This window comes from Callithrix jacchus, chromosome 11 (assembly GCF_049354715.1).
Source record: "Callithrix jacchus isolate 240 chromosome 11, calJac240_pri, whole genome shotgun sequence".
Taxonomy (NCBI): Eukaryota; Metazoa; Chordata; class Mammalia; order Primates; family Cebidae; genus Callithrix; species Callithrix jacchus.
This window is the reverse complement of record NC_133512.1, coordinates 32848978-32874712: the sequence shown is the minus strand read 5'-3', so window position 1 is coordinate 32874712 and position 25735 is coordinate 32848978. Positions and strand designations below refer to the sequence as shown.

Here is a 25735-nt window from a genome sequence, read left to right as displayed (position 1 = left end):
GAAAAGCCTGTGGCCTTTCCGAAAATTAGACTCTTCATATAACAGAACCAAGAGCTGTCCTAAAGCATTCGGGGATTCTGCACAAGAATCCCTTTGCAGATGGTGGAGTCAGTGGTGCAGCATGAACCCTACCCTAAAGGGGATTCCCAGTTTCCAACTGCGTCAGGAAGAATCTCACCTCTCCCTCGGACTTGGGGGGAAGGCCAGGAGTGGGTGTAGCTTGGACGAAGGGTACCGGGGGCCGAGGCCGAACCTCGCGGGCTGTCAACGTTCTGCGAGCCGTGCCTCCGGGGTCCGGACGCACCTGGGACCTGAATCTGGGGGCGCCGCGGGACGGCGCCTTTCATCCCCTCCTGGAGCTGACGGCCTCCGCGGGCCAGGAATGTTGCGGTTGCCCGCACTGCGGCCCGGTGGAGCTGGCAGGCAGGTGCGGGGGCGGGAGAGGGACGGCGGGCAGGCCGGTGTTGGGTGGGGCTGGGGGCGCTTGTGACGGTGGCCGTGACCGCGGCACTAAGCGATGCGTCCATGAGGAGCTGGGGGCTTCCGCGCGACGGGCGGGGTGCGGTAGGCGGGTCTTAGAGGCCTCGGAGGAAGCCAGCCTAACGCTGCGGGATAGGCAAGAACGCGCGTCAGTACCAAGAGTGAAGAAGAGAGCGCCAGGCGCCGGGTCGGTGGTGAAAGGGCCTCTTCCGCCTTGCGGCCCCCGGCCCTCTTCTCTGCCCCTCGCCCCGCCCCTCTCGGCTCACCGCCCCGCCTCCTGCCGGACCCGCCTAGCCCCACCCTCTCCCTGCCCCCAGGCGCCCTCTGGCGGCCGCGGCGGCGAAGGTGATCTCAGTTTCTTTTCCCAGGGCTGTCAGATCTGGAGCTCTCTGGGGCCGGCCAGGAAACTCTCTCTGCCGACTGGGCGGAGGAAGACCTACGGTCCAGCGCAGACCCTGGTGAGGTCAGAGCATCCAATCTGTCCTCCCTCCCCAGGTCACCTCGCAAAAATTGGGGCCAGATCGGGGATGGAGTCTGCAGGATTCTGCAACTGCAGCCCGTGGGATGGCGCCCTAACAGAGCTTCTGCTCCTTCTCTAGTGAATGCGGACGTGGCAAAGTCCTTACTTGCCTTGTCCCCAGGGCCTAGCCCCACCTTGATTACCTCAGTTTTCCCCAAAAGAAATAAATGTGAGCCCCTTCTCTGCACCTACAGGGTCATGAGTGCCTGTGATGACTGAAAACAGCGGTGTCACCCCTCTTCCCACCTCCCCCCGCATCAAGGAATGGGATGTGGGAAGGTTAGGTTGTGTGATATAGTTAGGCTTTGTGTCCCCACCCAAATCTCATTTTGAATTGCAAGCCCCATAATCCCCACATGTGAAAGGAGAGACCGGGTGAAAGTAATTGTGTCACGGGGGCAGTTTCCCTCATGCTGTTCTGGTAATAGTGAGTGAATTCTCACAAAATCTGATGGTTTTATAAGGGGCTCTTCCCCCTTCTCTCAGCACCACTCCTTCCTGCCGCCTTGTGAAAAAGGTGAGTGCTTCTCCTTGGTCTTCTGCAATGATTGTAAGTTTCCTGAGGCTTCCCCACCCATGGGAGACTGTGAGTCAACTAAACCTCTTTCCTTTATAAATTACCCAGTATCGGGCAGTTCTTTATAGCAGTGTGAGAACCGACTAACACAGTGTGGGAGGTTAGAACTGAGCTGCAGGAATCAGGAGGTGAGGGCTGAGAAGAAGGTCATTGAAACTATCTGCCAAAGAGTAAAAACAAAACAACAGAAACAACAAAAAAGCCATAGAAATTCTTGAGTTTACAGAATGGCAGATAAAAGAAACAACTTGCTGAAATGCTGAAACTGCCTGGGCTTTTATGTTAATAAAACTGGCCAAAATCCCTGTGAACCAATATGGCCAACTGGAGTCTGCACAGACCCAGCTTGCTGACCTTACAGCTGAATTTCTACTGCATGTTTCATACTATCTCCTCCCTAAATTTGCATGTGGAACACTTAGGTAGCATGAAGAGAGAGGAGCACATGCCCAAGGACTTTCCAGACCTCCTCATTCCTTCCACCAAGCACCTGATAGTCCCTGAATTCACACTCGAAACATTTTCTAATAAAATCACTTCCCTAAAGCCAGCGCAGGGAGACAGATTTGAGCTGGACTTCCTAATTCCTTGTTGGTTGACATTCTATAAAAGTTTTTATTTTCTCAAAAACCCAGTGTTATAGTTTTGACTTCTAGGAGTGCAGCAGGCAGTGAGCCTCCTTTGCTTGGTAACAGTGTGATGGTGCCTTTGCCATTCTGTGCCTACTTTACAACTTCTTACTAATCAACCAGTGGGCATTCATTTTGTGCTGTGCCTTCTATGTGAGTGTTACCTGGAGTGGGGGAAGAAAGGTGTACTGAGGTAGGCACAGTGGCAATTTTGTAGTCTTGGTTTATTTCTTAGTTTCTGCACCTCTGCCAACGTTCCGATAGTTACTACCCACTAAGCCTGGAGGAGTAGATCCTGCTGGAGACAGAGTTGTGCATTAGGTAAAATTGACTTTTATCTTCGATGTCTTTATCCATCTTGTTTTTCCCCTCCAATTTATGGTAGTTCATTCTAACCTTTTGCCCCCTTTCTGCTCCTGTGAGTTTAGGAGCTCCCATTAAATTTCTTTCCTTTCCAGCCCATTTCATGTCCCCAGACTTCCAGTACTTTCCATAACTTCTCCTTTTCCTCATCGTTAACCTTACTTCCATTTTCTCATGGCTTGATTCTTCCTGGGAGGAGTAACTGAGCATGATAGATTTAATCAGCAGCGTCTGATGAAGATGCATCACTAGTCGTGTATGTACATGAATGGTGGTGACACCTGAGAAGGTGTGTCAACTCCAGGTTGAATGAGCAGGATATGTGGTGACAGCCTCCAGGTTCTAGGGGGTTTGAAATTTTATTTTAAATCAAATGAGTGTAAAGGGCAGAAAAATGTAGTTATCTTTATCCTTATCATTTTTCAAATAAAATTTACAGGCAAGAAAAAGTCATTGTCAGATTGTTGTGAAACAACTGTTTTCTTTGGAAAATGCTTCTCCATCTGAAATTCTCAGGGATATCAGGATTGGGTCTAATTGTTTGACCAACACTATTTACTCTTAGCTTTTGTGATTTAACTCACTCCATCTCTGCCAGCAGTTGATGTGGCTGTGACCTCAACAACACAAAGTAGTCTTTCCTACCCAGGGATGCCCAAGTGACTGATTTCTTAGGGATAACATGGCCAGGAAGTCAGTAGCCCCAGATTGCCTTCTTTTGACTTCTGACATGTTGATCTCTTGTCATTACCTCATTTTGCTAGTAATTTTTCAAGCAGGGAAGATGAAATTTGGTAACGAAAATATTATATGCTTAGAATACTGTGTGTTGACGACAATTCTAAATCACAGACCTTTCCCTTCAGATCAAGAATAAGTAGGAGGTAGATAGTAGCACAAAGCGTGAGTTATAGTCTATAATCTTTCTTTTAAGTCTGTTATAGAGACCAGTGAAATGAATGAAGAGACCAGTAAAATGAGTTTTGTTTTTGAAACAGAGTCTCTGTTGCCCAGGCCGGAGTGCAACGGTATAATCTTGGCCCACTGCAACCTCTGCTTCCTGGGTTTAAGCAATTATCCTGCCTCAAGCCCCCAAAGTAAATGGGATTACAGGTGCTCACCACCATGCCTGGCTAATTTTTGGTAGAGATGGGGTTTTGTTATGTTAAAATATGGTATTTAAAAACCGAAAAACTTAAAACCTTGTTGATTTCAGTAAACGTATCTTCTTAGCAGGATGACAATTAAAAGTATATATATTCTGCTGACTTTAAACTACAAATGAGTTAAATCACACTTTATTTTTTTTTTGTCTTAAATAATTTAACCTAAGTCAGTACTTTAAATTCTTCTCAAAACATAGCATCTTTCTTTCATAGTTGTTTATTATAAAAATGCTCTCAGCGCCGGGTGTGTTGGCTCAAGCCTGTAATCTCAGCAGTTTGGGAGGCCGAGGTGGGTGGATCACGAGGTCAAGAGATCGAGACCATCCTGGTCAACATGGTGAAACTCCATCCCTACTAAAGTACAAAAAATTAGCTGGGCATGGTGGTGCGTGCCTGTAATCCCAGCTACTCAGGAGGCTGAGGCAGGAGAATTGCCTGAACCCAGGAGGCGGAGGTTGTGATGAGCCAAGATTGCGCCATTGCACTCCAGCCTGGGTAACAAGAGCGAAACTCCGTCTCAAAAAAAAAAAAAAAAAAATGCTATCAGCTTTTTTTGTGGGTGCCATTTCAATTTTTTTCTTGAGTCAAGTTATTTCTAAAGGGCAATGTAATCTCAACAGTCTTTACGGTTGTAGTCATGTCAACTATGATCAATCAAATGAGTCTAGAAATGTAATGTGCAGAACAAGGATTATAATATTATATTGCATACTAAAATTTTTCTATGAATGTAGATTTTAGATGTTCTTATCCCTCCAATAAAAAATTTACTATGTGAAAAATAATATTATTACTATTTTTCTGGCTTGTGTAGCTAAGGAACTATGTGGTCATTCAGTAGTGAACACTGAAGTGACATAGATGCACATATTTATAAAATTTGCTGGTTAGTAAACAGCCATTCATTGCCTAGAATGTGTCAGGGGTTGTCCCAGCACCTACAATCTTTGGGGACATGGAGCCGTGGACAGTCATAATCAGTGAGGTAAGTGCTGGACTGGGGCCAGCACTCTTGTTGTGCGGATCCACGGGCATCTCACCAAGACTCTTGTGCTTCTGATATAATTCCCTTGGAAATGTCTGAAAAGAAATGTAAAATTCTTCTCTTTAGAAACATGGTTGTCAGAACCCTTTATCGAGGTGACCTAGCCATGTGCCCTTGGTTACGTGCACTTGGTTGTCCTTGTGGCCTCCATGGCATTTTCCTATTTATCCTTCTTTGCAGTTTCCTACACCGATATTCTGGTGTCCTGACATTTTGTCCCATGAATTTGAGATCCTTCTGGGTAGCATTTTGTGGGTGCCGCCCCTGCGAGAGGCTAACAACTTGGCCTCTGCCATTAGGTGAGCTTGACTCCTTACACATTTTCCCTGGCTGGAGGATGTCCAGCTATGAGTAAGAGGAAATTAAGAAGAGAATGAAAGAGGAAATTGAGAATGATTAAGCAGGACACTATCCTCAGCCTTCTTGGCCGATGAGATAATGACCAGGTGAACACTGAAGTGAGTTAATTGGGTATTGTGTTCCCCTTTCTGGCTTCTGATCTAAGACTTTGTTTACCAGGCATTGTTTCAGCCTGGCGACCTCCCCTGTGGTCCTTGTCTCTCGAAGATGCATGGTTTATTGCTGAGCTTGTGATTTCTAGTTAATTAAAGATTGTTATCCAAGTTACTGATTGTTCTGACAATATCGATAATCAGCATCACCTGTTTCCCATTGATCTTTTAAATTAGTATTTGTTCCCTTTTGATAGTTCCTCAGAATCATCCCCCAAGGAATTTTCTGTTCCTTTTATTGTTTGAGTAATGATTGCATTGAGGTAATGATGTTAAAGAAAAAAGTATATAAGGAAACCTGCTGCACAAATAAAATCGCTGCATGGGTATAGCCCATCCAGTCCTCCAGACCCCTCCTCTCTCTGTCGCCTTTCTTTTCCGCGCATGCCCTCTTCCAGGTTTGGGACCCCCTTGCTGGATGAGATTCCCAGGCTCGTGTTCAGTTCACAACAGCATTTTTCTCTCTAATCTTAAACTTTTGCTCAGAAGACTCAGTGGTCATTCTGTATTCCTCTGCCATGATTCAATGTCTTTGAACTGGGTTGTATATACAGACGATCCCATGCACTATCCCTACTGTCTAGTTGAGTGAAGTTATGTAGAATATGTATTCCACGTATGTATTAAATTCCACTAAAGTTTCTTTCTCACTTATCTGCACACACAGATAGGAATGAAATGTGAATTGGATAGAGAGGGTGGGCATGGTGCTTCCAGATGATGCAACCGACAGGAAGACACGCTGTCCCCTGGGGTTCCAGCTGATGAGGACAGCCCGAGAGGTCCTGCACTCAGGGCACGGTGAAACCCAGTCAAGTGGGGAGGGTGTAGGGGCTTCCTTCGGTGTACCTGGCTCATCATATGTTCAGCTGTCTTACCAGGAAAATATTGACTCAATCATTCTCTATATGAAAAAGGTAATCAATTATCCTACTCATTCTTTGGGCATTATGTGGGCTTTTTGGGCAAGATTGAAGCTGTGGGGCTCTTCTTAGGAATGAGAGAAAGAAGCATTAAAAATCCAAGTACGGTGATTTCTCATCACATTAAAATAACAAGGAGACCCTCTGCTGAAATGAGGAGGGTCCTCATGTGGCCTTTTGAAGTATCGAACCCGGTTTCCTCGGGTCTTTGCTGGGTGAATGTTCTCTTCCCTTGGAGACTCCCCATCTTTGGAGTGCACAGACATTAATCCCAGAGCCATGGTCTATCCCCAGCTGATGGCAACGGGAAGAAGGCCAACAACCTCAAACACTGCAACTGTGTCATAGGTCAGATCTTCACGGGGGGCCTGCAGTTGGGCATCACCTGCCAAGTCTGCCAGTAAGTGACAGGCTGTGTGCTCGGTGGCATCAAAACCCACCAGGGCTGTGCTGATATCTCCCAGTCTCCACAGCTGCCAGTCTCCAGAACTGTGTGTGCTCTGAGAGATCTTTAAGGAGGCTACCAGGGAAATTATTAACAGACACCCTGAGAGCGTAGGCCATAGGTGAGGGTGCCTCCTCTTGGGGAGATCCTTGGGGGGTGTCCCTGTGGGAGGCGAGACCTCCGTGTGGAGGTCTTGGCTGTTGTCCACAGTCAGTAGTGTGTTCTTGGATGCTTCCCTCACCATTTCTCTTCATTTAGTCCTTGACCAGGGAACAAAAAAAATAGCCCTCTTTAGGAGTGGATCACGCATGGCAGATTGTTTACATATGTGCTTTGAAGTGTGTGAGTTTTCATTATTTTTGTGATTTCCTGTTCCATTTTCTTTATGTAGTGGCCCTAATTCTTTTGGGGTGTGATCTTTGCTTATAGCCCCAAACAGTGAGTACAGGAAGAATCTACTGCTTCGTTAGGTGAGAGGTACCCTCTCAACCAACCTCAGTGCACGCTGCTGGGTTTTGTGTTTATTTTTAGACATGGGGTCTTATGTTGCCCAGGCTGGCCTTGAACCCCTGGACTCAAGCAATCCTCCCACCTCAGCCTCCCAAGTAGCTGGGACTACAGGTGTGCGCCACAGTGCCTGGCTCTGTTCTTTACTCCAGCTGAAGTTTTAAAAACCCTGGATATGATCCACTAAAATGATTTCAGAACTCATAATGGATTGCCACTTGCAGTCTGCATAAGGCCAAGGAATATTGGGAAAGGCCACTGCTGTGTAATGGATGCAATTTTCTGTAAGGAGCATAGACCATTAGAGTTCTTGGCTCTGAACATTAGAAACTGAGCTTTCTCTGAGCACTTGGACCTCTTCCTGGCTCTCAATTACTGAATTCTGTCAGCAGAAGATGGTCTCAGATTTAAATCTTGTGTAAATATTGAGAACAAATTTCCCAGTCTGTGAATTTTCATTTTTTTTGTGTTGTCCAATACATTTATAGCAAGGAACTAGCCTTGTGAAATGAGCATTAAATGTCCAGCTGGGGGTCGGGTCGGTGACTCACGCCTATAATCCCAACACTTTGAGAGGCCAAGGTGGGCAGATCACTTGAGGTCAGGAGTTCGAGACCAGCCTGGCCAACATGGCAAAATTCTGTCTCTACTAAAAATACAAACAATTAGCCAGGTGTGGTGGCATGCACCTGTAATCCCAGCTACTTGGGAGGCTGAGGCAGTAGAATCACTTGTACCCGGGAGGCAGATGTTGTAGTGAGCCATGATGGCACCACTGCACTCCAGCCTGGGTGATGAAGTGAGACTCTGTCAAAACAAAAACAAAACCAAAAAAATTTCAGCTAGGGCTGCCGGGCCTGGCTGGGGCACACTCGGTGAAGTGTGCATGGAGGCGGTCTTTCGTGTCACCTAGGTCACAGGTCCCAGCTTCCAGATGCAGCTGAAATAGACGGGTGGATTCAGAGCCTCTGACAGGGCCCATGAGTTTATCCTCTTCCAAAGCCCCTCAGTGACTGTGCTGGTCTTCAGGATGGGAAGCCCTTGCTTGAGGAGCAGACCTTGCCTTCAGGGTTCACACCACACCACTCCTGGGGGCCACCTTGGGAGCCAGGACAGGTCACATATGAGCACTGGAGCACTGCTTCTCTTGATCCATCCCACGGTCCCAAGTGTCCCTGAGACAAAGGGCACAGCGGGGAAAAGGTGTGGGCAGCCTCTTCCCCAGGCTGCCTCTGGAGCTGGGAGGGCGTCAGTCCTCATGGGCATTGTTCCCCCTCTTTGCTTCCAGCAGAGTTTCCACTACTATAGACCCCTTCTGGGGCGCCAGCTTGTATCTGCCTGACTCTTCCACCCCATTCAGGCCCCTAAGCCCAAGGAGCAAGGGCAGTGTGGTGAACAGTGTGGGAACAGGGAAAGCCACGTGTCTGGGACCCACTGTGCTCATGCACTGCCTTGAAGGTGAGAAGCCTGCACTCACCAACATGGCAAGGGTAAATCTTCCTGGCGGGAAGGCTATACTTGATCAGGACCAAAGGAGGGCTCTTCTTTCACATGCCCAGGACAGAGCCCGAACAAAGATGCAGCATTAGCCTGGGTGGGCTGCAGTCTCTTGTGCTAGTTTGTCTTTTGTTTGGGCCAGATGACTCGATGTTTCTGTTCCCCAGCTTTGCACGGTGCTGGGTGTTGGTGACAGCAGCTGCTCTTCCCACCTTCTCATGTAAATGGATTGAAAGCCAAACTGGAGCTCCTTCAGCTTTTGTAGTAATCACCTACCCTGGGGCGTCAGCTGAGAAATGTCGGGCTCTCTCCCTGTGGTCCACAGCCTTCTCTGCACCTGCTTAAAACTTGGTTGTGACATTCTGTCCTTAGGGCCGTTTTTGAAACTGTTCATTTACTGCTTTAATTGGGATAAGTAATAAGATTTAGGAACTGTATATTTTAAAAAATGTGTTTAAGTAGCTGTAGCATGCAATTGCAGAACGAGCAGAAAACCTTCCAAAACTTTTTCTAGCGTTTTATAGTCTTTGTTTTATTTGCATTAATTAAAGGTAATGCCGAAGAGTCCGTGTTGAGTGAAGTATTCCTTAGAAGAGGTATAAGCTTTTGGTTTCTGTTTGGCTGCATAGTCAACAGGACCGAAGTTGCATGTTCATTTATTTTTTAAGGTAGGGTCTTGCTCTGTTGCACAGGCTGGAGTGCAGTGGTGTGATCATAGCTCATTGCAGCCTCAATCTCCTGGGCTCACACCATCCTTCTTCCTCAGTCTCCCCAGTCATTACAATTACAGGTGCATGCCACCATGTCCCGCTAATTTTATAATTAAAAAAATTTTTTTTTTTTTTTGGGAGAGACAGAGTCTTGCCACATTGCTCAGGCTGGTTTTGAACTCCTGAGCTCAAGTGATCCTTTCACCTTGGCCTCCCAAAATGCTGTTTTGCAGACATGAGCCACTATGCCCTGCCAAAAGTTTGCATGTTTAGAATTTTGAAAGCATTGACTTCATTACACTAAGTCCACATAATAAAATGGGGTATCGGGGGTTGGGAGGAGTTGGGGAGAGATAGCATAGGGAGAAATGCCAGATATAGGTGAAGGGGAGGAAGGCAGCAAATCACACTTCCCCGTGTGTACCTATGCAACTATCTTTCATGTTCTTCACATGTACCCCAAAACCTAAAATGCAATAAAAATAAAATAAAATAAAATGGGGTATCACATTTTTAATTCAGAAAACCAGCAAATAAATGATGGAAACCAAAACCTCCTAAAGAAGCTCTTTGCAACTAAATTAAACTTAGGCATAAATTCCAATAAAATGAGAGCATTGCCAAAACAGTAGGCCACGAGGGAGAAACCACACTTCACAAACCACAATGTGTAGGAGGCCTGTGTTGTTAGGAGAGATCCGGCGTGGTGGGTGCTGGCTCCCGGCAAGGTGGAGGAGAGGGAGAGTGCACCCTTCCCCACTTTGTACTGCAAGCAAAGGCTCTTTTTGAGTCATGTGGAGAGCAGATTCCAGAGCCGGCAAGGAAACAGGCGCCAGTTTGCCCAGAGGTCTTCTCATCTTGCCGTAGGTGAGACGGCAGAATTCATCCAAACTCAACACCCTCCTTGCTTGGCTGGTGTTGTTCCTGAAGTACCTTCACTGGCCGGAGTGAGTGAGGCTTGAAGCAGAATGGAGCGGTCACCAGATTCTTGCTTCCTACCAAAAACTGGATATTTTTCTGGTCTCTGAATGATCCCAGGAGGCTGACCCTATAGAGGTGTCTGGTCCCTGACCCCACCTGCATCCAGGTGCCCAGAACAGCCTATTATGGGCCTTCATCCTTGGCAGGTGGCTGCTGTTGTCTCAGCTAAGGTTGAGAAGTACCAGCCTGGATGGTTTGAGCAAAATATTGAGGACCAAATAAATACGGCTGGGAGAAATCTCATCTTTATCCATCTCCTGCATTCCAAAAACAAATTTTGAGAAGCTTCCAAAATCATATGTAATGTGGTAAGACGTTTTAACTTTTATGGGATCCGGGAGAGGGGAAACTTTAGGAGGGCCTTCAGAGAGGGTAACCTTTGAACTGAGGTTTGGAGGACCTGAGTGAGAATGGAGGAAATAGCGTTGCTGGTACAGGGAAAAGCCATGCAAAGCCCTCAGGGCGGGAATGAGGAGTGGAGCATTTCTCTGGGAATGAGCCTTATATGGCCTGGGGCAGTGGCCCCTGGAGAGTCAGGAGGGCTGAGGTTGAGAGGACACCAGGGGCCAGGCCAAGTGGGGCTTGAAAGCCTCCTTGCACCACATGGAGATTTCATTCTGATTGTGTTCAGCATGGTTTTCAGCAATGAGGAGATGTGATCTGATTGATGTTTGCAAATATTGCTCTGGCTTCCAGCTGCCACCTAGGAAGTAGCAAATCAGAAAGGGCCCCACTCCCCTGGCAACACTGAAACAGCAGATAATCTACAAGATCATACCTTTCCCTGAACCCATCAGAAGCTGAAGTCACAGGGCAACCACTAAGCCTGAGGTTGAAAGAAAGCAGGAGCCTCTGAGGAGAGGAGGTGTGAACACGGCTGCCTGTTGCCAAGCACAGGAAGGAGACAGCCCTGCCATATAGGTGGGCAAGACTGGCTCAGCTGATGCCTTTAAAGAATCACTGCAGGCTGTGAGGAGTCCTCATGAAAGTGTGGACCTCCTGGGATCTTCGGACAAGCGGAGTCCACACTTGCTTGCAGGTGCCACTGAGCCCCCCTCACACATGAACGCATTGGGTGCAGGGTGGGAGACCAGAGAGAGCCTCCCACAGCAGTGCCAGCCTGGGGCAGGGGAGCAGCTGCCGCTGCAGGAAATGCACAAAGCTCCTCCAGGCTCTTCTTCCCTAACAAACAAAAGCCATGCCTTCTGGGGAAAGAGCAGCAAACCCTGCTGGCCTCGGGCTGCAGGAAAATTCCACTGTGGTAGGTGGTGAGAAAGGAAAAGAAATCTTGGTGCCCCAGAATCACTAAGCTGAAAGGAAAAGTCAAGCTGGGAACGGCTTAGGGCAAACCTGCCTCCCGTTCTGTTCAAAGTCACCCTTCTGTTCACTAACGTGAATGCATATCTGATTGCTTTATTTGGAGAGGCTAAGTGGAAACTCAGAAGAATGCAGCCATTTGTCTCTTATCTACCTATGGGGACCTGGAAGCCCCTCCCTGCTTCCCACCTTCATCTTGAGTTGTCCCACCTTCCCAGACTGGACCAATGTATATCTTACACATATTGATTCACGTCTCAAGTCTCCCTAAAATGTATAAAACCAAGTGGCGCCCCTACTACCTTGGGCACATGTCATCAGAACCTCCTGAGGCTGTGTCAAGGGCACATGTCCTCAACCTTGGCAGAATAAACTTTCTAAAATAACTGAGACCTGTCTCAGATTTTTTGGATTCACAGTTGAAAGGAAAAGAAAATAACCCCCACTGCAAGTGGGGGCAGGAAATTGTCCCAGTCCATCAGAGGGCCCCTTCTCCTGGGGAAGAAAGAATGGATAAAAAAGCCCCATTCTCTGGGCCCTGGAACACTGGGCCTTCCTCACCCTTAGACTGGAACAAATGACAGACAGCAGCCCTGAACCCACACCAGGTCAGCAAGCACCAGGTAACAAGTAATAGGGGTCTACAGCAAGGAATGGCCAAAAAGTGTGAATGGGCACACAGGGAAGGTGTAAAGCTAAGGGTGGAGCATGAATATGAGCCCGGCCCTCACCTAGGAATGCAGCAGCACTAGGGGATTAGAAGTTCAGTGGTGCACTGAACTAAAATGGCAACAGCTAAACCCAGACCCAGTTCAGCTCATCACTAGATCAAGTCAACCCCTCACACCAGCAGGTAGTAGAAGGAAAGGCATTCCCATTTCCAGGCATAAATACTTCTTGCTTCAGTCTCTACTGTCCTACACATGTCTAACATTCAATCAAAGATCACAGGACACACAAAAGAGCAACCAAAAACAACCCACTGTCAGGAGACAAATCAATCCACAGAACCAGACTCTGGAGGACCACATGCATGAATAGATGGGAGATGTCAACAGAGAGATGGCAGTTGTAAGGAAGAGTCCAATGGGAATGCCAGAAGAAAAAAAAGATACCAATAGTATCATAGATGGCGTGTGCATTTGACAGGCCTATCAGTAGGCTCAACACTGTAAGAATTAAAGAGGAAAGAAACATGAAAGGTGGCTTGGCAGTTAAGGACAGGTTTATTTTAGAGAAAACAAACTTGAGAGGGCCTTTTGGCCGAGTTAAGTTAGAGACATGTTTTTTTACAGAATGAGGGTTTTTAAGGATTTAGGGTGTGAGAGTTTATTAGAGACTTGGACTGCTTTGTGTTTCTCTGTTGTGCTTATTTGGGAGGGAGAGTTGTGTGTTTGTTTCCATACATTTTTGTGCAGCTGCAGGTATACCCATCAGAGTTTGCTTTCAGCTTTCCTATCTTAGTGCACCTGAAGTGAAAAGAATGTGCTTATTAAGGCCCACTGTTTTACTGGGTCTGTTGTATGAGGGTGAAGTTTGACAGTTACCCAAGAGACTTTCCGACTTTCCTTTGTGCCTGAGCTGTTTTGTCTGTGTTTTACTGTCTGCCCTTTCTGGCTGATTGTAGTTAGAAGAGAAGGGATTTCCTTAAAATGCATAAGGCTAGAAAGGGAACTGGAACTTAAAGTGGCGGTGTTTGTCTGAGATGATGGTGCTCCTGTTCTGTCAAACACAGCTGAAGAACAAAGCAGTGAACGTGAAGGCTGATTGAAGTTACTTAAACTGTGACTGAGTGAGACCCTGTCTCAAAACAATAAAAATCAATCAATCAATCAATCACCTAAACTGAGACACAAGGAAAAGAGTGAAAACAAAACAAAACAAAAAAATAGGGCACTAAAGCTGTGGGACAATATAAACAGTTTGAAGAGATGATGGCTGATGGCTAATAGCTTTCTTTTCTTTTTGATATGAAGTTTCACTCTTGAAATCCAGGCGGGAGTGCAATGATGCTATCTCTGTGCATTGCAACCTCTGCCTCCTGGGTTCAAGTGATTCTCCTGCCTTGGCCTCCCAAGTAGCTGGGATTACAGGTGCCCACCACCACGCCCAGATAATTTTTGTATTTTTAGTAGAGATGGGGTTTTGCCATGTTGGTCAGGCTGATCTCGAACTCCTGGCCTCAAGTGATCTGTCCGCCTCAGCCTCCCAAAATGCTGGGATTACAAGCGTGAGTCACTGCGCCCGGCCTCCAATAGTTTTTTCAATGAAAAATATTATGCTACAAAAATCTTGGAGAGTCTCAAGTAGAAGTAACTCCTAGACACATCATATTCAAACTGCTGAGAAAGTAAGACGAAGAGAAAATTTAAAGGCACACATCACAGAGGAATTACAAATATGTCTTGTCTGAAACTATGCAAGTCAGAAGACAAGGAGTGATACAGCCTGAAAATTCTGAAAGAAAAAATAAGCTGGTAACCTCAAATTTTATAAACAGAAAAAAACTCTTTCAAGAATCAAAGAGAAATAAAGACTTTTCAAACAAACAAAAACTGGGAGGATTTATTACCAATAAGAAATGTTAAAGGAAGTTCTTCAGATGGAAAGAATGTGATACTAGGCAGAGACTTGGATGTACACCAGGGTAAATATAACAGACATGAGTTTTCTCATTTCTACTTACTCTGAATGTCGGCTTTCTAAAGTAAAAATAGTAGCAATGTGTTATCAATTTATAGAACACATATAAGTAAATGTATGACAGCAGCGTAAAAAATGGGTGGGGGGAAGAGTCGCTGGTGTAGCTCTGTTAGTTTCCTACACTATGTGTATTATTTGAGTGTTGACTGTGATTAATTAAATGTGTTTCTTATAAACAACCATTACACATACACACACATGCACTCACAAATATATACATACACACACACACATGTATCTATATTGAGACAGGGTCTCAAAATATATATTCAGCATGCAGCCGGGTCTCTGTTGCCCATGCTGAAGTGCAGCGGTCCAATCACAGTTCACTGCAGCCTTGACTTCCCAGGCTCAAGTGATCCTCCCACCTCAGCTTCCTGAGTAGTTGGGACTACAGGTGTGGGCCTCTCCAGGCCCAGTTACTTTTGACGTTGTTTCATGTAGAGACAGGATTTTACTGTTACTCAGGCTGATCTCAAGCTTCTGGCCCCAAGCAATCCTCCAGCCTTGGCCTCCCAAAGTATTGGGAGTATAGGCATGAATCACAGCACTCGATTTACACCTATTTTTAAGAGGCATAAATATAAAGATCAGTGTTGCCATGAAGTCAAGCAGGGGTTGGCAAAGATCCAGCCCACCACCTGTTTTGGTGAATAAAGGTTTATTGGAGCCACAGTTCCTCCCCTATGTTCACCTCCTGTCTGTGGCTGCTTTGGGGCTGCAATGGCAGAGCTGAGTAATTGTCAAGTAGGTGCAACAAAGACTGCATGGCACACAGTTTTCTGCAAAGGACCCAAGATGTTTATTATTGGGTCCTTTGCAGAAAAATCTTGCTGAGCCCTGAGGAGGAGGGATTACTGTACCAGCTTCTCCACTGGCCTCCTTGCAGCAGGGAGGCCAGTGGAGAGGCTGGTACAGTAATCCAGGTAATAATAATGGGAACTCAGATTAAAGAAGTCAGAGAAGTGTCTGGAGTCACCAAGACATGAGGGCCTGCAGGAATGCTGTGTATTTTCTTCCTAGAGTCTGCCGGTAGCTGGACTCCAAAGATGGCCTCAGTGAACCATGTCTCCTGTGATTCCTGCTCGTGTGCAGTTCCCTCCCACATGGTATACACTGGTCTGTGATGTGTTTTAACCACTTGAATACAGAAGTGACGCCGTACCAGTTCTAGACCCAGCCTTTCAGAGAACTGGTAGCATTCACTGTCTTCCTCTTGGATCCCTTGCTTTTGGGGTCCCTAAGCCATCACAAAATGAGTATTCTCTTGCAGGAGAGACCCTGTGTAAAGAATCATAAAGACAGAAGCCGTGATGTCAGCGTGTCCCAGTTATCTGAGGAGATGACTCCCGCCCAAGCTGACATATGACTGCAACCCCATAAGGGGCCCCAAGTGAGGCCAGCAGAACTACCCAGATGATCTCAGCTAAACCTACCTAATCTCAAGAGATAATGGTGTTTAAAATCACCAAGTTCTGGGGTGATTTATTCTGAAGCAATAGATAACACTTGTTACATAGATGTTCATATATATCACATGATTCGTTCTGTCTTGTGCCTTTCCTCTACTTTTATACTAGGATGGTTGTCGGCAGTTGACTTTACAATTTAGTATATAGGGTTCAGAATATTTTGGTGAGATTGTAACTAAACTAAACAAGAAAACACTCAGAAATGGATATGGTTACTGTGAGGACCTTCTGGGGAGAGGATGATAGAGTTGGCATTTGTGTGAAAAAATAAAGGCATGTTTTTATGTGGAAGCTTGTTATGTTGCTGCACGGACATTTAACTGTGGCAGGAAGGTGTGTATGGATACTGAGTAGCCAAGGGAGTGGGCTATGCTAGTAATTTACCTATGGACTTCACTTTGAAGCCCACCCTTCTGCAATTCTTGGTCAGAGATTCTGTAAATTACATTTCTCATGCTCTTGTTAGCCAAGCCAACCTTCCATTAGATTCTGCCCATGAGAGGCATGATGGAAGAGTGTGTAAGGCAGGAGGAGAGGAGAAAGGATTTCTTTGCTGTTTTCCACTTCTGTGTCCAGCAGTAGTATATGCCTATAGTGCCAGCTCCAGCTGCTTCTGGCAGTGCCCTGCATCAGCTTTGCTGTGAGCATCAGTGGTACTGGCAGCAGCCAGCAGCCAGGTTACATCATTGACAGAAGGGTGCCAGTTATGCCTCACCCTTCATCTGCTGGGCCTTGCCCTTGGGTCATCTGTACACCTACTGGGTCATGCACCTTTTCAGAGGTCCATGCACTGGCTGCACAGTGTCCCTTTCTCAGAAATGTAAAATCTACATGTGACAAGCCTTTGTCCCTGGAGGTCTGTGCACCAACCCACATAGGAAACCTGTAAGCTCTCGGGTTCTAGAAATACCACTTCTTTCTTTTGACCTCTCTGTTCTAGGGCTAGCAGTTTCTTTTTGAAGTTATAAATGCCTGGGTTATTCCCCATTTCCATTTTGCTTTTTTAAACCATGTGTAACCAATTTCCTATTAAATCATCTGTGCATGGGGGAAATATTGGTCAAAGAACACAACATTTCAGACAGGAAAAAGTGCAAGAGATGTATATTACACCATGTGACCAAAGTCAGTAATACAGCCGTCCCTCCGGATCTGCAAGGGGTTCGTTCCAAGATCCCCTGCATAGACCAAACTCAGTGCATACTCAAGTCTCCATGTTATCTCTAGGGAACCCATGGACCCAAAGTGTTGGCTGTTTGTATGGGTGAGTTTCACATACCCTGAGTACTGTATTTTTGATTTTGTGTTTGGTTGCAGATGTGGAACTTATACCGAGAGGCCACTGCATTTATTGAAAATAATTTATTTTATTAATAAGTGGACGTGGGGGCAGAAGCAGCTCCCAGCCTAAAATATGGGGTTATAATCCTTCACCCTCTACCTAGAACGGCTCACTATCTTTGAAGACCTGAGATGCTGGAGGAGACACTGATGGATCAAGAACACATTTTCACATGAGGATACATTTATATTTGGTGTCATTTTGAAATATATATTTGCCTTAAAAGTAGAAACAAGCAAATGAGTTAAACCGAGAAAAACTAGCATAAATTAGTAAATTTGAGCATAAAAATGTAGCAGAATGATGGGTATATCATGTACTAACTACTTAGACTCTACCAGTTTTAGGTAAGTCTACACCGCTTAAACCTGTGTTAAGGGTTAACTATAAAGTGGAAACAACCCAAATGTTCATCAGCGGATAAACAAAATGTGGTATCAGGTACCATGGAATATCATCCAGCCCTACAAAATAAAAACATTCTGATGCATGCTACCACATGGATGAACCTTGAAAACATGCTAAGTGAAAGAAGCAGTCACAAAAGGACATACATTGTATGATTTTACTTATATGAGGTACCTAACTAGTCGAATTTAGAGACAGAGAATAGAACAGTGATTGCCAGGGTCTGGGTGAGGGGAGGATAAGGAGTGACTGCGTAATGGTATGAGGTTTCCCTTCGGGGTGATGAAAATGTTTGGAATGAGGTAGGGGTGGAGGGTTGCACAGCATTGCGAATGTGCTAAATTCCACCACACCGTTCACTTTAAAACGGTTGCTTACATGTTATGTGAATTATCTGACTTTATCTGTTTCTTCCACCAGGCATTCAAGCAAGAGCTCAATTGAAGAAAGCTGTCCAGGGCTTAGAAAAAGTATGCCAATCTCCGTTTTAGGGTATTCATGTACCCTCCATTTCTATTGAACTTAAAAATAAGGTAGCCCCATCTCCTAAAACTGCTAAACATTCAGTCAAAGTTCTCCAGCTGATCAAAGACCAAATCTCAGAAGGTCCTTTTGCCCTTAACCTGAACGTGAACTTGAAATGGTTGAACAATAAAGTCTCAAGGAGGCAGCAAAATACAATCTTATCGGCAGGAGGGCAGCCTGACCCTACTACCCAGAGCGGTGCCTCTCAAACTGACATTGGTGAAGGACTGGTTTTTAAAGTTTCCAATGTATTGTAAATTGGTACTTTTGTAAAATATAAAAAAAGTGACTGTGAGCTTGGATATTGTGACAGTGTCAAATTTCTGTAAAAGTTTCCAAACATGTCAGCTCAATTTCTCATCTTGTCATGGATCTGTGTTTATTACTGGACAGAGACCACAAGTTGAATAGCAGCGCTCTGAGGACAATGTTTGTGAGCTATGGGGGAAATTGTTTTGACAATACTTAGCTTGAATGATTTTTTTGCTTTCTTGAAGTTAAAGCTGTCTGTAAAATTTTTCTCACAATAACAATAGTGTTATAGAAGAAACATACATATATATGTGTACCTAGAGAAGATAATATTCAGCTGTTGTGGATCACCAGTATTTGATCTTTGTGTGAATTCATGTGATGGCAAATGATGATAACCGTGGCTGAGTCAAGGCTGTGAAGCGCCAGGCAGCTGGTGTTTACTCTTTCAAGACGACTGGTTTTTCAAGACTGCTTTTAGTTGTGTCCCCCCTCCTCCAAGTTCATAGATTGAAGCCCTAAACCTTCAATGTGATTGTTCATAGATTGAAGCCCTAAACCTTCAATGTGATTGTATCTGGAGACAGGGTCTTTAGGAGGTACTTAGGGTTCAATGAAGTCATAATGATGGGCCCTAATCCTAATGGACTGTGTCCTCATAAGAAGAGGAAGAGAGTGGTAGCTATCTCTTCATGTACACGTGCCAAGGAAAAGAGGTGCCAATGTATAGTGAGAAGGTGGCCATCTGCAAGCCAGGAAGACAGCCCTTGCCAGAACTCCACCTTGCTGGCGTCCCAATCTCAGACTTCTGTTCTCCAGAATGGCCAAAAACAAAAATACATAAATGTCTGTTGTTTAAGCCACCTAGTCTATGGTATTTGTTGTGGCAGCTCAAGCTGACTCATACACAACAGAACTGTCCCTGGAAAACTGGGGTGATTAATTTGATTAACAGCCTTATGGAATTCTTTGGAATTATTAAACTTTATACATGTATTACTTTGTTAAGCATAAAACTAATTTTAAAAGAAGAATTATAAGGGTTTAGAAGTCAACTCATAAATCTTCACACCTCATGCAGAAATGGCATCTGTGACATTCCTGTTGTATAACCATCCTTGAACACCTTCCTGTGACTCATGTTATATCTATTTCTGGGCGGCTATAATTATTAGAAGCTTCTTTCAAATTTTCTGGTTTGTAACTGCCACCAGTAGGTGATAATACAGAAGCTTTTCTCTTCTGTGACCAGCTCTGCTTTTAAAGTGCATTGCCTTTCTTAGTCCACAAGGAGCGACACCCCCACTCTGTCCCACCCCTAGCTTTTCTGTAGCACTGTGCTGTGTTTATTAATGTTAGAGTGAAGAGTGGGGAGACCTGAAAAGTGGGGAAAGCAGGTTTTATAGGTTAAGAAACCAGACCTGAGAAATGATTTTGTGTCTTGGATAAAGTCACGCATAACCCTACAAGGTAAAAGCTGTATCAGGTTTGATGGGCAAGTGAGTGCCTCATGCATCAGAGAAGTCACAGACTGCAGTGATGTACAACCCCTGGCTCCCTGCCGGCTCTGTTCCTCCATCAGCCTGCTGCCATTGCCCCCTCACTCTCCGATGATGTAGGACATGGCTGAGATTGACAGAGAGAGAAGGTTGAAGGGGCAGTAGTTAAAATGTCACCCACCCAGACTGAAATCCAAATGGCTTAATTTACCATGATGTGTTTTAATCAACGAAAGTGAAAAAGTGAGGAGGTTGTACTTTCTCATTCAACAAAGTAATGCCTTAGTTACTGAAATGCAAATGGCTTCTGTGGGAGGGAAGCAAAAGTTAATTAGGTCATATAGATAAATTAGGAGGAAACTGAAACCATCTTGCCACAATTAGATCTTTGCCACAACTAGTTGGTTTGTAGTAAAAGAGAATACATATAGAAATGAAAGTTTCAAATGTAAATATTTTTGCATTAGATTGCTTTGTGGATTTTGGTGACTTTCCAATTTTATAATAAATACCGCCATGGCATTCCACTGCAGATATTTTTACTGTAAAAATAGTCTTGCTTATTCTCAATTGGTGCTGTTTTAAGTTCTCTGCCTTTCCTAGAGGATGTGCCAATTCCCCGCTGCTGAGAAATAATCCTTAACTTGTAACTAACATGCAACAAACATGCTTCCTTTGGCTTCTTTAAACAGTTGGATTGAGGCGATCAGTTTAAAATTAAAAAAATTTAAGGTTATTAACTGAGTCTTAAGTGTAAATGATAAAACAATAAGGTCTTTTTGTTGTGCTGGTGGTGGGGGTTATTGTTATTTTTGTCTAAGAATTTAAAATTAGGTACAAATGTGGAGTATTTTATGCCCTCTAGTGGTTAAAAGTAATTCTGCAATATCGGTTACATCTCAGTGCTTTCAATTACTAAGAAGCTAGGTGATATTTTAAAAGCAGGTCGAAAATTATGTTGGTGCATTGCTGTAGCTAATTGCCATTGTTGCATATATTAAGAAAGAGAAACAATAGTTTTATGTTTTATTAACCACAATATACCAATGCCTAGAAATCTGGCAAGACGTGAAATGAATTTTAAGATAATTTTTCTTCAGGATTAAAATAATATTTCTCTACTTCTACAAAGAGAGTATTAATTTGACATTAATCTAGTTATAATTTAATTCCACTCCTTATTCTAATCGTGATTTTCCTGTTTAGCTTCTTTCATACTTTAGTTCCTATATTTAGGAAGAGAATAATGGGTCATAATACTTTATTTCCTAAGCTACACATAGGATTATATGTATCACATTCGTGTTATACTATGAAAGGAAAATGCCATAGCATATTTTATGAGCAATTATTTTTACTAGTTATCCTTGGGCATCTATTTGACTAATTATTGTTATTAAATATTCTAAGATACTAAGTGCAAAGGTTCTACGTTTTATTGACTGCAGTATAAAAAGATCAGGGAAGCAGATGAGAAGCAAAGTGGAAATGGGCTATTAGGACGAGTGTGAAGGATCCCTGCAGGTCAAAGAAAAGTGCTGTAAATAGCATGAGAGACATTGTGGACCATCCTTCATTTCTTAGGAAAATTAAACTAATCAACTCTTCATTTTCATTCCTATGCTGAAATTAACCGAAAAACCTTTGGTGTCCCAGGCATTTCCAAAGAAGCAATAGCTCTGGTCTCGGGTGAATCTAATACCTTATAAACCAGTGAGATGATAAAAGAGATCAGGAGGAAAAAAATTAGCAACATCGACTCCCTTTTAAGACACGCTTAACGGGGTTGTAGGAAAAATTTAATGTTCTGGTGAAAAACATGACATTACTAAATAAGAGTCTGTCATTTATAAAACCTTATGTGTCTCATAGGATTTTTTATTTTTGGTAGCCAAAATAGCACTAAAGCTTGTAGGTGCATAATTACTGATTAGCGTCAGACTATGTAGAAAGGCAAGTGAAATGTCCTTAATCTCACTGAATTGTACACTTAAAGATGGTTACAGTGGGTGAACTTTATGTTATGTTTTACTACAATTTAAAAAAATTAAAAAGGACAAGCGAAGTCTCCCTGATTTTTAATATTTCTCACAATGGTGAATAAAATGTGCAATAGCTAATAAATATTTCAGGAACTCAGGGCCACTTAATAAATAAATTCAAGCAAGCACTAGATATAATAAAGAGGGACAAATGCTCACCACATAACATTTTCTGAATTCAGGCCTGACTCCAAAAAGCAAAGTGGTTCTATTTTCCACAGAACATTCACCTGAAGTGGGAATTTAGAGACTTGGAGAGACCAAAGGGGAAGCAGGCTGATTTTATTTAATGTGATTACGGGCTCAGTGGAATTGCTTTCTAAGACTGAGTCTCCTACTAAGAAACTGAGGGTCTTTTAAGCATCTTTGTGATACAGGATGACCAAACAGGAAGTAATTTTACAGAATCAAGAACAATGAACAGTTAATTAACCTGTAACATGTCTTGTGATGTATGTTACATTTGAAAAATAGCATCTTGAGAAATACATTGTATATTTTTTGGGTGTTATCTTGCCCTGTGACCTTGTAGCTGGTCAGTAAGAAAAACAGGAGTCTTGAGATGCCTGGTGACTGTGCTGAGAAGGTGAGGAGGATAGATAAGGTAGAATGGCTTGCAAGGAGTTAGTTAATTTTAAGCAGAGCTGGGGGTTAGGTTTCATACTGAACACAACGCAGTAAACTGGCTTTATTGTACAGCAATTGCGAATTATTAATTTTGCTCTTCACACCTACACACACTCATCTGGGTGAGAGGGAGGGAATGGCTACTGCAATTCATGCCAGTGGCAGGAGCATATTTACTTCTGATTTATTTGAATTCCTTTACTGCTTTGTCCTAATTCCTGAGTGAGATCTGTAGCAGACTGCAAATAACCCAGGGAGGCAAGACCTATCGAGGCAGAAGTTTAACTACCGGCTGCCTTTGCCTTCACTTCATTTGCCATGACTGCATATTTCAGTGGCTCTCTGGACCACTTCAATTTTTTTTACAACATTAAAAAAATTAAAATAGAGATGGGAATCTCACTATGTTGCCCAGGCTTTTATCAAACTCCTGATTTTAAGTGATCCACCCAACTCAACCTCCCAAAGTGCTGGGAGGTGTGAGCCACTGTGCCTGGCTTGGACCACTTCAGTTTTACTACTGAAGCAGAAACTGATAGTCAAATTTTATCATCAACAATGGCACCTTGTCTGCTAAAGGATAAAAATAAAAAAACATGACTTGCTCCTCGGGAGTCTAAGATAAAAGTGGTCCAGCTTGTATTCTGTGATGCTTTACCTTTTACAATCACTCATGACTGGTAAGGTAGGCATCTCCTTGCCTGCTCTAGAAGTAGATACCTTAAGGAACAACTAAACTAAAGGTCTTGAGGAATCTGTGGTCCTTCCTTCCTCCCATTCTTCCTCCCTTCCCCGACTTCCTTTTTCTCCCTCTTCCTTCCTTCCTCCCTCTCTTCCTTCCTGTCCCTTGCTCCTGACTCCCTCCCTTCCTTCTAAAATCTTTATATAGTGTTTTAAAATGCCAATGATTTATTCCTGGGCTTCAGTATATCAATTTTTTTCTTATTTAAATATAATTCAACAGAAGTTTCCTGAATGCTTGTTACGCTACAGGGTTGGACGGCAGGTGGTTGTGTGGTGGTGAACAGGGCAGTGGATGGAGGTTCAGAAGAGCAATACTTAAAAATCAGACCTTGGGGGGTCCAAAGTGGCTCCCACTGGAGGTCATGGCGCTCGCGAAGGCAAGGTCATCAGTTCAAGGCTAACCTGAGCAACCTCATAAGCTCAAACTGATTGGCAAAAAAAAAAAAAAAAAAAAAAAAAATCAGACCTTGGTTGAACTCACTTGTTAGCTCTCATTTCTTGGGAAAGTTCTTTCTGAGTTCAATTCTCACATATAAAAATGAGTATAGATCAGGTACGGTGGCTCACGCCCCTAATCCCAGCACTTTGGGAGGCCGCGAGAGGTGGATTTCGAGGTCAGGAGTTCAAGACCAGCCTGACCAACATGGGGAAACGCCGTCTCTATTAAAAATACAAAAAAATTGTCCAGTGTGGTGGCAGGCATCTGTAATCCCAGCTACTCGGGGGGCTGAGGCAGGAGAATGCTTGAACCCGGAAGGCAGAGGTTGCAGTGAGCCGAGATTGTGCCACTGCACTCCAGCCCAGGCTACAGTGTCGAACAAAACTCCACCCCAGACTCAGTCTCGAACAAAAACAAAAGCAAAAAATGAGTATAACAGAAGTGGTTAAAATAGCCTTAGATGCTAAAATACGTAGTTATCATAACAATTAATAATCACTATTATTACGCTGGGGGGAGGGGATTCAAAGATGATTAGAGCGGTCTAGTGCAGTGGTTTCTAATTGGGGATGACCCCCCACTCCATCCTCAGGAGCATTTGGCAATGTTTGGAGATATATTTGGTTGTCACAATAGAGCGGTGATCCTACTGGCCTCTGGTGGTTAGAGGCTTCCGATGCTGCTAAGCATCCTACCATCCACCAGGAAGTCCGCACAACAAAGAATGAGGCAGCCCCAAATGTCCGTAGAACCACTGCTACCCCTGGTTTAGTGAAGAAAACCCATTAAAACATGTTCCATATTTTGTATAACAAAGAAGTGAGCTCGTATAGGTGGGGAGCCCTGTCAAGTTGTCCACCTGATATTCATGCTCTTTCTTCATACAGTAGTGGTTCGGACAATGTGCCCGATGGAGAAGCGACCTTTCCCGGTCTTACCTGCAGAGTGGGGTGATCAATTACATGAAAGAGGAAGTGGTTGGACCGTGCTCTTTATTTTATTTTACTTTAAGTTCTGGGATACATGTGCAGAACGTGCAGGTTTGTTACATAGGTATACATATGCCATGGTGGTTTGTTGCACCCATCAACCCGTAATGTAGGTTTTAAGCCCCGAATGCATTAGGTATTTGTCCTAAGGCTCTCCCTCCCCTTGCTTTCCACCTCTCCGGCTGGTGCTCTTTAAAGGGGCTTTTTTTTTTTTTTGAGACGGAGTTTCACTCTTGTTACCCAGGCTGGAGTGCAATGGTGAGATCTCGGCTCACCGCAACCTCTGCCTCTTGGGTTCAAGCAATTCTCCTGCCTCAGCCTCCTGAGTAGCTGGGATTACAGGCACGCGCCACCATGCCCAGCTAAATTTTGTATTTTTAGTAGAGGCGGGGTTTCACCATGTTGACCAGGATGGTCGATCTCTTGACCTCGTGATCCATCCGCCTCAGCCTCACAAACTGCTGGGATTACAGGCTTGAGCCACTGCACCCGGCCTAAAGGGGCTTTTTAAAAGAAAGAGCACGGCTTTACCTTGCCCCTTTGTTTCTGTTGCCTGGAAAAGGATGTGCCGGCGCGGTGGAGCCATGTTCTTGGGCCAGTGCAGCAGCAGAATGAGGGTCTGGATCCCGGTTGAGTGTGCGGAGCTCCCACGCCAGCCCAGAACAGCTACCTTCCCGAACATGTTGTATTTGGAGGAAAAAACGCGTCTCTTAGTTAAAACAATATTACTTAGGTTTTTATTATATGCGGCTGCATCCAAATTTGATCTGTGTCTCAAAGCATTTTGATTGTCAGAAAAGAGGCCTTTGAGCTGAAGGAATTAGCACCAACTTAGGCACGGAAATGTGAAAGTGTGCGTTTTCAGGAAATAACTTGTTGCTTGATGTGTTCATTAAATAATAAGAAAACTTAGGTCACAGAGCCTCACGTAATGTCCCCAAGAAGACCTCAAGGGAAAAAAGGAATAAACACACTCACCTTCCTTGTCCATTTCATTTCGTCGGTCACGGTTAGGTGAACA

The 25735-nt window shown here is 44.3% G+C and overlaps 2 protein-coding genes and 1 long non-coding RNA gene across 5 annotated transcripts in view; 2 read left to right on the top strand and 1 right to left on the bottom strand.

The window, feature by feature from the left end:
- The window catches only part of SPMIP4 (sperm microtubule inner protein 4), a 55199-nt gene extending 54452 nt beyond the window's left edge, over positions 1 to 747 (bottom strand). For 2 of the 3 annotated variants that reach the window (XM_035253600.3, XM_035253602.3), the window contains exon 1: positions 179 to 747. The gene's annotated coding sequence lies outside the window, so the exon portion shown is untranslated. The remainder of the gene's footprint in view (positions 1 to 178) is intronic. The other variant, XM_035253601.3, reaches the window with a different exon arrangement.
- On the top strand, positions 96 to 21292 carry LOC118143655 (uncharacterized). The gene is made up of 2 exons (XM_078342538.1): positions 96 to 427; positions 18018 to 21292. The coding sequence occupies exons 1-2, from the start codon at positions 122 to 124 to the stop codon at positions 18039 to 18041; spliced, it is 330 nt and encodes a 109-aa protein (XP_078198664.1). The 5' UTR covers positions 96 to 121; the 3' UTR covers positions 18042 to 21292.
- LOC144578349 (uncharacterized) lies at positions 528 to 5640 on the top strand. Its single transcript, XR_013523917.1, has 2 exons — positions 528 to 667; positions 849 to 5640. It is a non-coding gene; the product is annotated as an uncharacterized LOC144578349 (long non-coding RNA).
- Positions 21293 to 25735: the final 4443 nt, after the last annotated feature.

Bases quoted from the DNA above. Each gene is read 5' to 3' on its own strand.
- LOC118143655 (XM_078342538.1), top strand. From the start codon at position 122: ATGAACCCTACCCTAAAGGGGATTCCCAGTTTCCAACTGCGTCAGGAA. The intron at 428-18,017 runs GTGCGGGGGCGG...TTCTTCCACCAG, and splicing joins CCGGTGGAGCTGGCAGGCAG to GCATTCAAGCAAGAGCTCAA.